This window comes from Acomys russatus, chromosome X, assembly GCF_903995435.1.
Source record: "Acomys russatus chromosome X, mAcoRus1.1, whole genome shotgun sequence".
NCBI classification, from domain to species: Eukaryota; Metazoa; Chordata; class Mammalia; order Rodentia; family Muridae; genus Acomys; species Acomys russatus.
Genome location: NC_067169.1, coordinates 56,424,901 through 56,443,426, shown reverse-complemented (window position 1 = coordinate 56,443,426; position 18,526 = coordinate 56,424,901). Strand labels below are relative to the sequence as shown.

At 41.1% G+C, this 18,526-nt stretch overlaps 2 protein-coding genes and 1 pseudogene across 2 annotated transcripts in view; 1 reads left to right on the top strand and 2 right to left on the bottom strand.

Moving 5' to 3' along the window:
• Positions 1–1,356: 1,356 nt before the first annotated feature.
• LOC127185124 (cytochrome c oxidase subunit 7B, mitochondrial) lies at positions 1,357–7,665 on the bottom strand. The gene is made up of 3 exons (XM_051141672.1): positions 7,499–7,665; positions 4,499–4,623; positions 1,357–1,564 (listed from the first exon to the last, which is right to left on the bottom strand). Exons 1-3 carry the CDS (start codon positions 7,536–7,538, stop codon positions 1,487–1,489), a joined length of 243 nt encoding a protein of 80 aa, XP_050997629.1. The 5' UTR covers positions 7,539–7,665; the 3' UTR covers positions 1,357–1,486.
• On the bottom strand, positions 2,974–3,319 carry LOC127185123 (40S ribosomal protein S26-like; annotated as a pseudogene).
• Positions 7,666–11,665: 4,000 nt separating the features above from the next.
• Magt1 (magnesium transporter 1) overlaps positions 11,666–18,526 on the top strand; it is a 37,308-nt gene continuing 30,447 nt past the window's right edge. Inside the window, exon 1 of the mRNA XM_051140958.1 lies at positions 11,666–11,881. Within this exon, the coding sequence (XP_050996915.1) occupies positions 11,681–11,881 (201 nt within the window). The 5' untranslated portion in view covers positions 11,666–11,680. The remainder of the gene's footprint in view (positions 11,882–18,526) is intronic.

Below are 18,526 nucleotides of genomic sequence, written 5' to 3'. Positions count from 1 at the left end.
GACAAATCATAGTGAACATTATCTCATCATAAATGAGTGCTAGCTCTGAGGTCAAAAGATGGATATCTAGGATGTTAAAAGGTCTTTAAAAGTTATTTAATCACATCTCAGATTGATTTGTATTTGAATGGCTTAGTACTAGTTTGAACATTTCTACAGATCTCATAAAATATTCAAGTTTTTTGTTTTGTTTTTTGAGATAGGGTCTTAACTATGTATGGCCCAATTGGTCTGGATCACTGCAAAGTGCCTTCCTGCCTCTAAGAACTGGGATTGATGTTGGTGCATGCTACCACACCCAGCTTAAACTATATCAAATACTGTTAATATAGAGGTATAGTTTTAAAAAGATTTTATGTATGAGTGCTCTACCTGCATACACACCTGAATACCAGAAGATGGCATCAGATCACATTATAGATGGTTGTGAGCCACTATGTGGGTTTTGGGAATTGAACTCAGGATCTCTGCAAGTGCACACTTAACCACTGAGCTGGCTCTCCAGCCCTAGAGGTACAAATCTTGAAAATGATTTCTAGTAAGCAGAATGTGGAGTTCCTATCAGATAAATATAGATTGCTAAAGGAGACAGAATTTCCATGTTCCGCTTAGAGCATAATAGCCATATACTAAACTCAGGACAATCCGCAAACCTAAACGACACAAAAAAACAATAGGAGGCCAAGAAGTATCAAATTTTTTCATTTTAAACCCATGATTAACAGATACTTGCTGGGTGTGGTGGTGCACACCTTTAATCCCAGCACTCGGGAAGCAGAGGCAGGCCAATCGCTGTGAGTTTGAGGCCAGCCTGGTCTACAGAGTGAGTCCAGGACAGCCAAGGCTACAGAGAGAAACTCTGTCTTGAAAAAACTAAAAAAAAAAAAAAAAAAGCAAAAACCAGATACTTATTTTTACAGCAACAGTTCATAACTAGGAAATGTGACATATCGTCCCTAAGGATTAAAGATTATGCTGAAAATCCACCACCTCATTAAAATGAATATGTCATAGGGGCTAAGGAGCTGGGCCTTAGCAAACCTAGCTCACACAGGACCATTATTCTCTTAGGTTTGGTGACAGTCTAAATTCTCCAATCAGGAGAGGAAGTAAGCTAATGGCAATTCCAAATATGACCATGTGGCACAAGGTAGTAGGCATAGCCTATATGGCCTAGTCTTGACCCCGTGGTCTCCTAAAACAGCTCTGTGCTTATTTATTCACTACCTGTAATGCCAACTTACTACAAAGTTGCTTTCCTGATCATAGATTTCTCTCATACCACTTCATAGAAAAAAAAAAACATTAAAAGTCATCACACTTGGCTTCATTTACAAAAGAAAACAAAACCTAAAATGAAGGTTTCAAAGGTACTTTATTTATTCTTCAATATGGCATATTTTAATGAATACATGATTCTTTAACCTAGCATCACTTATAAGTTGGTTTGGAAACATTTCCTTGATTATTGTAGCAGCTGGCATGACTACTGATCTCTCCATTCCTTTGGGGTGACTCTGCCAACAGGGGACAGGTTCCATTCTATTCCAATTTGTGTAGCTGTCTGTAAGAATTAAAAGGCTGTCAGTTATACATATTTAAACCACAGTGCATTCTCAAGCACGAAACTGTTTCTTCAAAATTACAAGCAAATTCTGTTCCTTAGGTTCATAAGAAACAGCAAGTCACCTGGGATATAGTGCTTTACATAGAGATCAAAACTCATTGCTGTCCTAACTCACCAGAGCAGTACACTTAACTCAATATTCTAGGTTGAGGGAAATGTTCTAAATCTGCACTGCCAGATATAGGAGTCACTGGCCACATCTGGCATTAAGTACTTGGAAAGTCTGGCAGTGGTTGGGCACACCTTTAATCCCAGTACTTGGGAGGCAGAGGCAGGTGGATCTGTGAGTTCAAGGCCAGCCTAGTCTACAAAAGTGAGTCTAGGACAGCCAAGGCTACACAGAAAAACCCTGTCTCCAACCCACACATACAAAAAGCACTTAGAATGTGGTTAGAAGAGTAAGGAAATGAATTTTGAAATTGTTCTTAATTTAAACTTATATTTTACTTTTTCTCTATTTCCAAAACATTGCCTCTGTCAAGTGCAACTACCTAAGAGAAGTCATTTATTTTAATATCTGACATCAAGGCTGAGGTATAGATCATTAAAGGTGCATGGATATGCATAGATACACAAGACCTAGGTTCAATCCTCAGCACTCAAATTAATAGTATATTTAATTTCAGGTGAGGGTTGAATTGTTATTTTTGTTTTACTAAGACAAGGCTCCATGCGGCCCAAGGTGGCCTCAGACTTGATATGTAAACTGAGAAACAACCCTGAACTCTTGATCATTCTGCCTCCCTAGTGTTGGGATTACAGGTGTGTGTGCCACCTTACTCAGCATCTGTATCACTTACACAAAATATAGTTATTAAAATTTCAAAATTACCCCTTTTAACCAGAAAATAGAAACCTAGAAAATAAGTTGCTAAACAATAGATGTAGAATCCTAAAATATGGAAAACAAGTTAGAAGTCATCAAGAAAATTCTATTCAGGAGCCGGAGAGATGGCTCAGAGGTTAAGAGCACCACCTGCTCTTCCAAATGTCCTGAGTTCAATTCCCAGCAACCACATGGTGGCTCACAACCATCTATAATGAGATCTGGTGCCCTCTTCTGCCATACAGGGGTACATGCAGGCAGAACACTGTATACATAATAAATAAATAAATCTTTTTATTTTATTTTTCAAGACAGGGTTTCTCTGTGTAGCCTTGGCTGTCTTGGACTCACTTTTGTAGAGCAGGCTGGCCTCAAATTCATAGTGATCCATCTGCCTCTGCCTCCCAAGTGCTGGGATTAAAGGTGTGTGCCACCATGCCTGGCTAATAAATAATCTTTTTTTTTTTTTAATGTAACTCCCATTTTATTTGTCCGAAGTATTTTTTCTTCTGTCCTGTCTTTACATGAGCTTTGGTGGAGGTCGTGGTGCAGCACCAGCAGGTCTAAACCATGTGGGGGTGCTCGGTCCTTCCGGGCCTCATGGGATCGATTCCTGACCACCTTGCTATGACTGGCACAGCTCACGCAGTAATGCAGCCTGATGTGGAGCTTGGGCAGCACATAAGCATCAAAGATGCCGGTTTCGGGGACGTCCCTGACAACAGCGGCCTCTACAATGTTCTGGATGACAAACTTCTTCATGGCATTGTCTTTGGGCACGCACCGGCGCAGTTTGTGCAGCAAATTGGCTGCACGTGGCCGAGGCCCTTTTTAGCACGGCCGTTGTTTCTCCTTTTTTTGGTCATCTTGGAGCCAAGACCCGAAAGAGGATCCGGCCCCTCTACATAATCTTTTTTGAAAAAAAGAAATTTATACTCACGTTTTGGGGGTCTTGTTTTTTATTTTGAGACAACGTCTGCTATGTAGGCTAAGCAGGCCTCAATCTTGCTGTAGCTCTAGCTGCTCTTACTCTCTCAATCTGTCTCAACCTCCCAAGTGCTGGGATTTCAGGTGTATACTCCCAACCAGAATGCCTTCTGCCTCAGTTCTGATTACAGAATTCTAGAAAGAAATCTGATCACTGAAGTATATCCAGAAAGGTGACTCAAACTATGAAATTATAGAACAAAAACTGACCAATATATTTACAGATATTTTAATCTTAATAAAGTAAAGACACCACGCTAATGATTTTTTTTGTTTGGGGGTGGTGATGCTGTAGATTGAACGCAGGGCCCAGTCCGTGTTAAGCATGTACTTTACAACCCAGGACAACAATCTTCCACTAGCTGATGGCTGTTCATATGGAAATACAATGAGTCAGAATTTTTGTACTGCTTGCTATTAACTGTAAAAATTATGAAGGGAAGCACATTTAACTCAACATTAGAATTGTATTAACTGTTGTAGAGACAAGGTCTCATTATGTACACTATATGGCCCAGGCTAACCTCACCCATACAGCACCCTCGCCTAAGCCTCTAAGAGCTGGGATTGCAGGCATACACCCCCATGATTGGGCTCCACAAAAAAGATCCTTCTAACAGCTACACAATCCGGAAATGGGCTGCCTTGTAATCCAACAAGCAATTTGTTCCTGGAATCATTAAGAACAGAAGATAGTTCCAGCACTCGGGAGGCAGAGGCAGGCAGATCACTGTGACTTCCAGGCCAGCCTAGTCTACAGAGTGGGTCCAGGACAGCCAAGGCTACACAGAGAAACCCTGTCTCAAAAAAAATAGAAGACAGATGGATGCTGAATGCAACACACATATTGGGTGGATGACCAGATGGTCTTTCAAATCCCTTAACTAGAAATTTAACATTTTCAATATAGAGACTAGACAAGAATAAAACATATCTAGATTAAAAACCACTAAACCTGAGCATATAGCTCAATGGTAGAGCATTTGCCTATCATGTACAAGACCCTAAGTTGAACCCTAACACTGCAAAAGAAGAAATACTCAACTAATAGTACTTACATATGTCCATGCAGAAATGCAGAAGATGGTTCCACCTGCCAATATAGCATTTCCATATTTGTCATGGAAATCAGGTGTCCTTTTCTGGTGGCTCTGCCTTGCCACCACTTGCTGAATGCTTCGAACTTTAAAAACAAAACAAAACACAGAAGTGTATGTAACAATTTTCAAAATAAAGAGAACACAACTGCCAAACAGGAACAAAAGTTGGAGCTCTCCAGAGTCAGGCCAGGCAGATTTCTTTGAGTTCAAGGTCAGCCAAATTTAGTAAGTTCCAAACCAATCAGAGCTATATAGTGACACCCTGTCTCAAAAAAATGGCTGGAGGAAAAGAAAAACTGGAGGTGTATGTAAGTAATGGTTTATTGGACACCTCTCATTAAGTTGAATACCTATGACTTCAATTTTCACTAAAATTTACTCAACACTACTTGACAACTTTATATATACAAAGGAAAATAAATAAATTTAAAAATATCAGATTAATATACATCAAATGCTTATCACCTTAAGATGATTCCCCCAAATTATGGTATGCTAGATTGTAAGATAATCAGTAATGAATAAGGCTCGATTATATAAGAGCATATTAGCAGACAAGCATATTTGTAATCCCAGCATTTAGAAGGTGGAGGCAGGAGGATCAGGAGTCAGCCTAGGGTGCATGAGAAAGTAAAAGTAACTGAGAACTTAGGCAAGTGGGGCTTGTTTATATAGATGTAGAAAAATAGATTAAAATTGACAGAAAGCCAATCAAGGTTGGACGAAGAATAAGGTATATAGGCAGCTTAATAGGAAATGAAACTAGAAAAGAAGTGATAAATACCAAGAAAAGTATTTTTTTCGTCCTTTCTCTAAACTAAGTGTCGTGTCACGTCTTTATTGTTTTAAGGTGTTCTGCTTGGTTTGGGTTGGGTTTTGGTTTTTCAAGACAGGGCTTTTCTGTGTAGCCCTGGCTGACCTGGGCTTGCTTTGTAGACCAGGTTGGCCTCCAACTCACAGAGATCCACTTCCCTCGGCCTCCCGAGTGCTGAGATTAAATGTGTGCATCACCACACCTGGCCTGTTTTAAGGGCCTTTAAAGGCACTTACAGATACAGTGGAAAAAGCAATGTTGATTCAAGCTGTGATGGCTCACACCTGTACTCTCAGGACTTTGAAGGTACTTGTACTCACAGCTAAGGTAGAAAATGACACTTGATTTTGATGCCAGCCTGAGCTACAGAACGAAACCATTGCAAAAAATAAAGACAAAATCACCTCCCCAAAGCCAGGCTAATGGTCTCTACATGGTATAATCCTGATAATTACTTAATCATTATATTAGCTATGTTACTTAGCTTTCATTTTCACCTTTAACCTGTCACACCCTGAGAAATGCAGCTTAATTGGTGTAGTACTTGCCTAATAATTCCTAGACTTGACCCTAACACTACAGAAACAAACACAATTAAGTCTATAAAGGTACTAAGTACTTATAATCCCAACACTTGGGAAATGGAGACAAAGGACCAGGAGTTGAAGACATCCTTGGCTACATACTAAGTTGGAGGCCAACCTAGTGTACTTCACACTCACACACACACACACACACACACACAGAGAGAGAGAGAGAGAGAGAGAGAGAGAGAGAGCGCACTACATCCAGAATAAATAACCAAATTCCTGAACATCACATAATGTATTCTGCTCGAGAACACTTTAAAAAGGTGAGTATGTGAATGCCACACCAAAAAAGCAGAAAAACGACAAAATAAATTTTAAAAATCACCTTTTCCTCCAGTATAAAAGTCCCTAAATCACTTACAGATCAAAGAAATTCAGATTAGCAAACAGCTGTTGTTTCAACACTCTGATTTACCAAGTGGATTTCCTTAAGTCTCTCCTCTATACCAACCAAAAAGTTTAGTGACCAGACATTGGTTAATAATCTTATGAAATGGGTAGTACTTACTAACCTCTGTTTAACTGATGACAACTTGATGATTTAGCTTTATAACCTTGTTTTGTAAAACAGCTTAGTAAATACTACCTACTTCACAAGATATTATGGGTGGGAAGGGGGACTCCCCTTTTCTGAGGAATAGGGAGGGAGGGTGGGACTGGGAGGTGAGAAGGGATGGGGCTACAAACAGGATGGAAAGTGAATAATTAAATAAATTTTTTGAAAGAGAAAAACATGAGATCATTTTTTTAAAGCTAAATCATTTGTCCAAAGTGAAAGAAATAATAAACACAGCTTGTGGCATATAAAACATCAGCTGGGGTTATAATTTTTTTCAATTATTCCCAAATTACCTCAGTGTTTAGAACACAATGTAATGATCCTAATATCTCTGTAAAATAAAAATAAAATCATGGCTAGAGAAGCAAGCTAAGGGTAGCTTGTAAGGTCACCTCTAGTCACATTATTGAAGGTCACCTTCAAGGGAAAGCAATTATCAAAATGATTTTTTTCCTCTACACTTCAGCGTATTCTCCATATATAATGCTAGTTTCAAATTTCCACATCACTTGCCTAACTTTTAAACAGGAAAAAGTGATCACGAGTGTATTCCCGACAGCTAATAGCCCGTTAATAATGTACAGATGACGTCTTCAAAGCCACCAGGCTACCACTTAGGGATTCCCCCTTGCTATATATGAATCCAGGTATGGTAGATCTACTGTTACGGTACATCAGCTCCTCTCTGTAGGGTACCTCGTAAATACACTCCCAAAGCTAAAGAATGAAGTGTCTTCCATAGCGGTCTTCCTGAAAATCATAGTCCCTGAAGAATGAGAATGCAGATCTAGGCTAGGAGCACAATGACAGGATGATAACTGTCACGGCTACCACAGTCATGGCGAATTTCCAGTGACTTGAGACCACGCAGAACAACGTGCATCTAGGATAAAAGTGCAGGATGCTGGCGGGGGCGGTGGGGGGAAGGGCACAAGAGCACAAGGACAAACGGATCCCAGACTCCTGTAAAGGACTCACCCACATTATCTGCTCACCTTGGAGACGGCTTAGCGCGTTTTTGGCTAAGGGCAACATCGTGGAGAAGATGGAACCGTGGTGACTACAGCTGCTTCGTCGGTGCAAATTAGCTCCAGCTACCCTTGCAGAGTCCTGAAAAACAAAATGGCTTTCAGTGGAGACACCTAATGCGATTTGGTGAGATTTCGCGAGATTTGGGGATTGACCTATAGAAATTGTAATCCTGTTTCCTGCTAGAAAAGAGAAAGGACTTTGGGAAATGTAGTTTCAAGCTTCATGAGGGCCTTAGAATAGTATTTACTAAGCAGGGAGGTAACTCTTTGAATGTTTAGGACTCTACAAAGGAGAGCTGACACTAACCTCACATAAAGCACCAGCGTCAAGATGGCACTAAAACTTCAGAGGTTTGGGTTTAGTGTCTCACTTCAAACTACTGTCCCTAAGCAGGGCATTGTGGCACACCCTTTAATCCCAGCACTTGGGAAGCAGAGGCAGGTGGATCACTGTGAGTTCTAGGCCAACCTGGTCTACAAAGCAAGTCCAGGACAGGCAAGGCTAACACAGAGAAACTCTGTCTTGAAAAACCAAAATTTAAAAAATTAAAACAAACTACTGTCCCTTCAGATTTTTTATTTTCTGTCTCCTATTACCTATACTAATTGGTTTAACTTTTTACCTTTTTTTGGAATTTTGGGAGGAGTACTTGAGACAGGGTCTTTCTATGTACTTCTGGCTATCCAGGAACTCTCTCTGTAGAACAGGCTGGCATGGAACTCAAAGATCCACCTGCTTCTCCCTCCCAAGTGCTGGGAGGTCAATTTGTCTGTCTGTTTTCTAGGGAGTCCATTTAATTTATGTACACCTGGTAAGAACACTATGTAACATATGTACCTTCTCAAATTTTTTGTAAGACAGGGTCTCCCTACATAACCCAGAAAGGACAGAACTCACCTAGAATTTGCAATTCTTCTGCCTTAGTTTTTCTAGTGTCATGATTAGAGAAAGAATTACAAGCCAAACTCTGCTTCTTGGAGCATCCTACAAGAAGGTATGGGAACTTAGCATGTCCCATTATTGATAGTATAAACTTTAATCATTTAATCAAAGCACTGTGTATCAGATTTCTACACCTTAAAGTCACTGCTGTCCTTTAGTAATTAAAAAAAAGTGTGCAGAAAGGAGGGATTGTGCAAAAGAATAACTTGTGAAGAATGCATTGGGACTATACTTTTCTCCATCAAGCTTTTATCCATTATGTTTTGTATCCATTGGTGATTCTGTACCATATTGTGTCCACATGGCCACTCTGGCACATATACCTGAAGCAGTCTAAGTCAGCATACAACAAAGACGCTGGAACACCTATGCTTATTTTGGTATGCTTGTTTGTTTATTTATAGGTTTGTTTCTTTAGCCAGGATTCCATCGTGTAACCCAAGCTAGCTTGGAATTCACTATGTAGCCAAGTCTAGCCTCAATCTCATGGCAATTTGCCCGCTTCAGCTTCCCAAGTGTTGGGACTATAGGTACGAGCTGCCCTGGTTTTAATTTAACCATATTTAAAATTCTCTTTTAAACTTTTGAGATAAGCTCACACTAAGTTGCCCACATTGGCTGCTAACTCACTCTAAAGTCCCAGCAAGCATTAAACTTACAATATTCCTGCCTCAGTCTCCCAAGTAGCCAGAATTAAGCAGACCTATGAGGTCCGGCTTAATTTTTTCATTTCCTACATTCACATATATTTATCTCTTCTTTAAGACAGAGACTTGCCATGTAACCCAAGTGGGCCTCAAATTTGTGATTTTGCTGTTTTATAGTCTGCCAAGTGCTGGGATTACAGGCATGTGCCACTACTACATGTGGTTATTGTATGTGTCTTTCTTCTGTTCTCTCTTCTCTATTTTTTCCTTCTTTGTTTTTGTTTTTGTTTTTGTTTTTTGAGACAGGGCTTCTCTGTGTAGCCTTGGCTATCCTGGATTCACTTTGGAGACCAGGCTAGCCTTGAACTCAGAGATCCGCCTACCTCTGCCTCTCCTAGTACTGGGATTACAAGCATGTGCCACTTCACCCAGCTCTCTTCTCTGTTTTGTTTTGTTTTGTTTTGGAGACAGGGTCTCTTGTAGCTCAGGAAGGAACTCCCTATGTAGGCCAGGGAGTTCCTTGATCTTCCTGCCTCTATCTCTTGAGTACTGGAATTACAGATATGCACCACAATGCTCATCAGATTTCTTATCTCTTTATGTTGAGACCAATTCTTTTCCTTTCAACATCCATCTCCTTAACTCTCCAGATAATGGGATTATAATTCTGTGGGAGATTTGCTTTCAAGTATGACCTAAAAGAGTAATCACATAATATGTTCCACACACTCAGAATAAATGCAAGTTGGACTTGGGATGCAGCTCTGTGGTAAAATGCTTGCCCACTCGAATGGGGTCCTTTATTCAATCTCCTGTGCTGTAGAAGAAGAAGAAGAAGAAGAAGAAGAAGAAGAAGAAGAAGAAGAAGAAGAAGAAGAAGAAGAAGAAGAAGAAGAAAAAGAAGAAGGAAAGAAATCCAAATTATAGGCTGTGTATGTGTATATGTACTGAAGGAATACTGATGATTGACCCCATGTCTTTACAAATGCCAGTTAAATGTCCTTCCAACTGTCCTATATATTCCCAGTGGCTTGGTCAGGGTTAGTATTGGTATGTGGAAACACCATGACCAAAGCAATTTGGGAAGGAGTTGCAGGCAATTGTAAGCACCTCAACATTGGTAATGGGAACAGAACTTGTGCCATCTGCAAGAATAGTTAAAAAGAATACTTTAAAAATGTGTGTGTGAGGACTGGAGAAATAGCTCAGAGGTTTAAAGCACTGCCTGTTCTTCCAGAGGTCCTGAGTTCAATTCCCAGCAATCACATGGTGGGCTCATAACCATCTATAATGAGAGCTGATTTCCTCTTCTGGCGGGCAGGCACACATGCAGGCAGAGCCCTGTATGCATAATAAATGAATCTTTTCTTTTAAAAGGTGTGGGGGGGGGCTGGAGAGATGGCTCAGTGGTTAAGAGCACTGCCTGCTCTTCCAAAGGTCCTGAGTTCAATTCCCAGCAACCACATGGTGGCTCATAACCATCTGCTGTAATGTGATATGGTGCCATCTTCTGGCTTGCAGGAGTACCTGCAAGCAGAGCACTGTATACATAATAATAAATAAATAAATCTTTAAAAAAATAAAAAGGTAGGTGTGTGTGTGTGTTGGCTGTTGAGAATGAGCAAAATAAACTTATCCTATGTACTATCATTTTGTCTTCAGACTCTATTTAACCATAAATAAGTTAAAATATATATCTAAACAAAAAACGTTGGGTTTTTTTTTTTCGAGACAGGGTCTCTCTGTGTAGCCTTGGCTGTCCTGGACTCGCTTTGTAGACCAGGCTGGCCTCGAACTCACAGCGATCCGCCTGCCTCTGCCTCCCGAGTGCTGGGATTAAAGGCATGCGCCACCATGCCAGGCCAAAAAAATGTTCTCAACCATTGAGAGATTTCTCAAGCCCCTCTTCCAGAGTATTACACTAAAGAAGTAGGTTTCAAAAAATAAAAACAAACAAACAAAAATAAATAAAAACAAAACACTTTTGATGTAAGACCTATTGTGGCCTAGGCTAGACTGGAAATCTGAACATTCGGTAAATTTCTTGATGTCCTAATCGTCCTGCCTCCCAAATGCTGGGATTTTGATTGTGAGAAAACAGGAGGGCACGTTTTTCTTTAAGACAATCTTGCATTGATTAGGTGGCCTGGAACGCTGGCAGTCAAGGATGACCTTGAACGATTGGTGCTCGTCTTCACATTCCAAATGCTTCGATTGGGGGACGTGCGTTACGTAGGGCGGCTCAAATTTCAAACAATTCTAAAGGAAAGCTTTGTGACTCACCAAAAAGAAAAAAGAAAAGAAAAAAAGAAAAAAAAAAGTCTAGCAACACTTAACACCTGCGCGTGCGCATTGAAACTTCGCTGAGCATTGTCGACGTCTTTACGCAACACAAAGGGGGCGTGGCAGACTTTTCAGCGGACCAATAAGAAACCTCCAGATTATCCTTTTCCTATTGGCTCCCGGGAACCAATCGGAAGAAAACTATCTTTTTAGCGGGCGTCTGCGGTGTGTGACGTGATGTGAGGGGTCGCCCGGCAGGGCTGAGCCGAGCCAATGGGGAGCGGCAAGCGCTCTGTTCGCCCATTCTCACGCCCCACCCTCGGACCTTGCTGGAAGAAAGTTTCGCCCCGCCGCCGAGGGAGAGCAGTGAACATGGCCTCGCCAAGGTGGCTCTGGTGTGTGTGTGCAATCGCGGCGGTGGCACTGCTACTTGTTTCCGAGGTTCCTTCGGCCTCTGCCCAAAGAAAGAAGGAGGTGAGGCGGCGCCTGCCAACTTGGGGCTGGAGAGGGTCAGCTCTCTCTTTCCCTAGGATCTGTGCTGGGCGTGACTTGGATTCCGGGGTTGGAAGGAAGTTGGCTTGACAAAAGCGGGAACTGCAACTGTGTGTGTGTGTGTGTGCGTTTCGAATGCAAAAGAAGACTGGAGTAGGTGTGTGTGTGTGTGTGTGTTGAATCCAAAAGAAGGCTGGAGTGGGTGACCAGCTGGTTTCCAGTAGCTGGGGAAGGTGCAGCTACAAGTTGTTACACTTGTGAAGTTTGGACAGCTTTGCGTGTTGGTTTGAGGAGCTCGTTTTGCTACCCAGAGGGTATTAGGCCAGCTTCTTCTGTCGTCCGTGTAGTTCCCTCGAATGTGTGTAAGAGCTGTCTGTCATGTCCACCCAGCAGTGGGAGAACCATATGCGTGAGATGATGCCAGTTTCATGCCCGTTTTTCAAACATTCAGAATGTGTAACGCGTCCTCGGCTGTATTCTGTGTTTGATAGACAAGAATGAGCAAATTCAGACACACGCCCCCTCCCCCCCTTTATGGAACAAACTGAGATGTGGAAAGCGTATAATATTCGTATTTCTTTCTTTTTGTTTTTTCTTCTGTTCGTTTGAAGCATTCTCCACTGTAGCCCATTCTGGCCTCGAACTCATCACTGTCCTCCTCCTCTGCCTTCCAGCTGAGGTTCCAGCTGTGTGCTGGGACACCTAGGTATTTTTCTTCTTCTTAGCTTGATGCTTAGCAGCCCGAACAGACAGATCTTGGCACTGTGTTTTTTTGTTTTTTTTTTTTAATGTTTGTAGAGCTCTAAAAAAAAACTAGTAATAATTATTTGTCTATTCCAATTTTATAAGGAAATCCAGCCCAAGGTTTACACAGCTAACTACTGTATTTAAAGTAGACTAAATACCTTCATCCTAAAGTTTTTCCTGTGCATTCTGCACTTCCTCTAGTACACAAAACCTGTGTATACAGTTTTGAAATGCCAGTTAAACATTTCAGCTGTTAATTTAATAAACTAATTTCTGTACCCGAGTATTTGAATTATTTCATAAGATTAAAAACTAAGCTAAGCCTGGTGCCATGGCCATGCTTGCATTCAAAACACTGTAGTGAAAAAGGAACAGGAATTCAAGGTCATCCTTGGCTACTAAGTGAGTTAGAGACTAGCCTGGGCTACATAACACCTTATTTGAAAACAACAGTGAAAAGCTAGAAAATGAAAACATTAAATTAGGGAAGTTAGCAAGAGGAAAATAAAAAAATACAATTATCGAAGATATTCTCTACTAAGCAGCCTTTATGCTGGGCCAAGAAATTGATACGGCTTTTTAAAAAAGGTTTTTTGTTTTTTTTTTTTTTGAGACAGGGTTTCTCTGTGTAACAGTCCTGGCTATCCTGAACTCGTTTTGTAGACCAGGCTGACCTTGAACTGATCCACTTGCCTCTGCCTCCCGAGGGCTGGGATTAAAGGCATGTGCCACCACGCCTGGCTTGATACGGCTTTTTATGGTGTTGAGTGTTTGCTGCATGTATGTGTGCTTGCTGCCTCCATGGAGGCCTAAAGAGAGTGTGGAATCTGCTAGAACTGTGGTTGAAGACAATTGTGACCTGCCACATGGAAGCTAGGGACCAATCGTGGGTGCTGTGCAAAAGAAGCAAGAGCTCTTAATGCCTTTAATCCCAGCACTCAGGAGACAGAGGCAGGTGGATCGCTGTGAATTCGAGGCCAGCTTGGTCTACAAAGCAAGTCCAGGACAGCCAAGGCTACACAGAGAAACTGTATCTTCAAAAGCTGGGGCGGAGGCTTTTGGTGTGAACTGTCTTTCTAGTCATTTCTGTGGCTTTTTGGGAGAATCCCAAGCAATTCTTTGTAGAAAACAATATATATTTTACCCTCGGAGTCCTGTAAGTATATGGGTAGGGGAAAACTCTGTAAGATACATGACAGTCCCATAACAGCTGCTATGTCTGGGCATTGAGTAGAATTGGTAAGGGAAATGATTTCAAGTTTTTCCGTATATATTGGTATTGTCTGAATGTCCACAGTAATGACTTACTCCTTCTCTTGAGACATGTTTTTGGTATATATTCCAGGCTAGCCTTGAGTTCATTTGGGGTGCCAGAATCACAAGGCAAGGCTTTGCTCTATAGCCCAGGCTAGCCTTGAGCTTTAGGTCCTCCTTCCTCAGACTTTTCAGTGCTAGAATTACAGGTGCCTACCACTATGCCTGGTCACTTAGTCTTTTGTTTTTGTTATATTTTTGTCTTTGTCACTTAGTCTTTTTAAAGATTTACTTCTATTTTTAAGTAATTAAAACAGTAGTTTAGGTTTATGACTGTTTTCCTGAATGGATAAATGTAATGTGTACCGTGTATGTAGCTGGTACCTTGGGAGGTCCAAAGAGAGCATCAGAACTCCTGGAATGGAGTTACAAATGGTCATCAGCCACTATGCGGGTGCTAGGAACATAACCTGGTACCCTGTAAAATCAGCAAGTGCTCTTAACGGGCTAAACCATCTCTCAAGATGTTATTTTTTATTTGTTTTTGTTTTTTTGAGACAAGGTCTTTCCGTGTAGCCTTGGCTGTCCTGGACTCGCTTTGTAGACCAGGCTGGCCTTGAACTCACAGCGATCCACCTGCCTCTGCCTCCCAAGTGCTGGGATTAAAGGCGAGCATCACCACATCCAACCAAATGAAGTGTTTTTAAACCTAGAATTTTTACCAGTGAAATTATATTCATTAAACTGGCACGATGGCTCACTCCTTTAATCCCAGTACTCGGGAGGCAGAGGCAGGTAGATCTGTGAGTTCAAGGCCAGCCTGACCTACAAAGTGAGTCTAGGACAGCCAAGGCTACATAGAGAGACCCTGTCTCAAAAAGCAAAAAAAAAACAACAAAAAATAAATTATGTTTACTAATTTTTATTGAATTAACAAAAGAAATGCCTTTTAGAAAATAGATTTCTTGGGGGCTAGAGAGATGGCTCAGAGGTTAAGAGCACTGACTTCTCTTTCAGAGGATCCAAGTTCAATTCCCGGCACCCACATGGCAGTTCACAACTGTCTGTAACTTCAAGATCTGACACTCTCACACAGACATACATGCAGGCAAAACACAAATGTACATGAAATAAAAATGAATAAGTTATTTTAAAAAATAGATTTATTGGGCAATAGGGAGGGGGCTAGAGAGATGGCTCGGCACTTAAGAGCATCTGTTGTTCTTGCAGAGGATCTGGGCTCAGTCCATATGGTGATTCACAGCCATCATTAACTCCGGATCCAGAGGAAGTAATGCCCTCTTCTGACTTGAGAGGAAACTAGGCATGTACATAGGCACATGCATACATGTACACAAAACACATGAGATAAAACTTCTTTAAAAAGTAAATTGTTAACTTTTTTATTTTGTTTGTTTTCAAGGCAGAGTTTCTCTGTGTAGCCTTGGCTGTCCTGGAACTTACTCTATAGATCAGGCTGGCCTCGAACTCACAGAAATCTGCCTGCCTTTGCTTTCTGAGTGCTGGGATTATAGGCCTGTACTACCACCACTCTGGCCAATACAATTTTTAAAAATCTGATTCTAATTCTTTTTTAATTCATACCCACACTGCTTTAGAAATATTGCATTAACTACATACCTAGGTGACCCATTTTTTCTGTATGCCAAAGGAAATTATTGTAAACAGGATATACACACAACAACAAATAAATATTAGTGAAAATTTTTCTTTTGGTTTTTCAAGACAGAGTTTCTCAGGTATAGCCTTGACTGTCCTGAACTCACTCTGTAGACCAAGCTAACCTCAAATCCACAGTGATGCTCCTGCCTCTGCCTCCCAAGTGCTGGGATTAAAGACATGGGCCATCACATCCAGCCTGTATTTTCTTTTTTGGTTTTTCAAGACAGGGTTTCTCAGTGTAGCCTTGGCTGTCCTGGACTCACTTTGTAGACCAGGCTGGCCTCGAACTCACAGAGATCTGCCTGCCTCTGCCTCCCAAAGTGCTGGGATTAAAGGTGTGCACCACCATACCCAGCTATGTGGCCTGTATTTTCAACTCTTTAAGTCTTGAACTTTTCTCTGATCCCTAAGGGAAGATGAATTGACATGAATTTAGCACATAATACTAGCATGGTTCATATATTAGTCTTTTTCATTAAACTGAACATCCTGGATGCATAAACTTAGTTTTCTTCAGTAAATATCAATGAATCCAAGATTGGTGGTCCGCTCCTCTAACTCCATCATTTGAGAGACTGAGGCACGGAGATATTAAGAGTTTCAGGTCTGCCTGGGTTATATAGATCACACCCAGTTTATGCAGTGCTTCACCATGCATTCTAGGCAAGTATTTTAACATCTGACCTACTTCCCCAGCCAAGAGTGTGTCTTTTCTAAAAATATTTTTTATTAAATATTTTTTTATTTTTACATATACACTTATATTATTACACATATATACAATAAACTGCCGATAGCAAGAAGAACCATGAAACAATCAGGAATTATATAAATGGTACATTCTTAGTGTTTTGGCTATTTGTATTGGACAGCCTTGAAGAAAACATCTTTCCTATCTTGGTGTGTCTAAAATTCTGAATGTAAATCAATCTCCATCACATCTTGTCATTGTCAACTTAAAACTTCTATCTAGACCTAAAAACATCTTAACCCCTAAACAAGTAAGCTTAATTGTAAACAAGAGTGCGTCTTAAAATAATTTTTATTTTATTTATGTGTGTGTGTGTCTGTGTGAGAGTATGTATATATGTGTGGGGTTCTCTGCAGAATATCAGAAAAGAGTCAGATAGATCCCTTGGAGCTGGAGTTACAGGCATTTTTTGGCTGTACTTCTGTCTTAGTGTTTCTATTGCTGTGAAGAGACACCATGGCCACAGCAGCTCATATAAAGGAAAACATTTGACTGGGGCTGGCTTACAGTCTCAGAGGTTTGGTCTGTTAGTATCATGGCAGGAAGCATGGTGATGTGTCCAGGCAGACATGGTGCTGGTGAAGGAGCTGAGAGTTCTACATCTTTATCAGCAGACAAGTGAATGACACTGTGTGCCACACTGGGCACAGTAAAGCCACAAAGTCCACTCCCACAGTGACAAAATCACACCTACTCTGACACCCCCTAATAGTGCTCCTCCCTACAGACCAAGCATTCCTATTCAAACCACCATAGTTTGTGTTGTGCGTATGTATGTTTGTGTACCGCCTCAATGCCTGGTGCCCAAGGAAGCCAGAAAGAGGGCATTGGATCCCCTGGGAGTGGCATTACAGCTGGTTGTTCGCCACCATATGGGTGCTAGGAAAACAATCCAGGTCTTCTGCAAGAATACTAGGTACTCTTATTTACTAGTGAACCATCTCTCCAGCATCTACAATTATGTTTCTTGACCTTTTTCTGGGAATCTGTATCCTCTGCTCTGGCTAGTTTTACTTCAACTTGGCACTGGCTAGAGTCATCTGAAAAGATAGACCAGCCTGTAAAGGCATTTTCTTTTTCTTTCTTTCTCCCTACCCACCCCAATACAAAGTTTCTCTGTGTAGCCTTGGCTGTCCTGGAACTTGCTCTGTAGACTAGGCTGGCCGCGAACTCACAGATACCTGCCTGCCTTCTGCCTCCCTGAGTGCTGGGATTATAGGCATGCACCACTATGCCCAGCTGCTCTTTAGTTCATTGAGTTGTGATTTTTAGTTGGTTGGTTGGTTGGTTGGGTTTTTTGGTTTGTTTTTCAGACAGGATTTCTCTGTATAATAGCCCTAGTTGTCCTGAACTCACTTTGTAGACCAGGCTGGCCTCGAACTCACAGAGATCCACCTGCCTCTGTCTCCTAAGTGCTGGGATTAAAGGCATGTGCCACCACGGCCTGGTGTGCGTTTTTTAATAAAGTGTGTTTAGAAAGTATTACCTGCATCTCTAATGAGACAAGCTATCACTCAAAAAAACTGTAATGTAGTTTTGATAGCAATACCACAAATGTTAGACTGGGGGGATGGCTCAGCAGTTAAGAATGCATACTGCTCTTGCATTCAGTTCCCAGAACCAACGTGGTGCCTCCTGACCATCTCTATGAAACTCCAGTTCCAGCGGACCTGACACCATCTTTGGACATCCTTGGCACTAGGCACATATGTGATGCACATACACACAGGCAGACGAAAAAAAAAATCATACCCATAAACTAAGATAAAACTTGAAAAATAACTTTAAAAGAAATATCACAGATGCAAACCCCTGTAATTATGCAACAAAACAGCTGCAACAAAATGAGACAGCCCTATACCCCGCTCCCCCACCCCCCAAAAAAAATTAAGGAAAGAGACAGGGCTGGATTCTAGCTGTGTTTAGGAAGTAAGTACACTGAGGATGGAGCAGATGGCAAAAGGATTAAAAAATGCTCTCTTCTCTGCTCATAGTCTGTCGCTTTCTGTAATTATATGTCAATTATGTTTCTAGATCTGTTCAGTTCCTGTTTTAATAGGACAGAGTTGTAAATGTGTAACTGAAGATCAGTTAGATGAGTAAAGATTTTTTTTTTTTTTTAATGAGTAAGCCCTAGTGGACTAGGACAGAAATGCAATCAAGGTTTTGAAGAAAAAGATATGTTATATAGA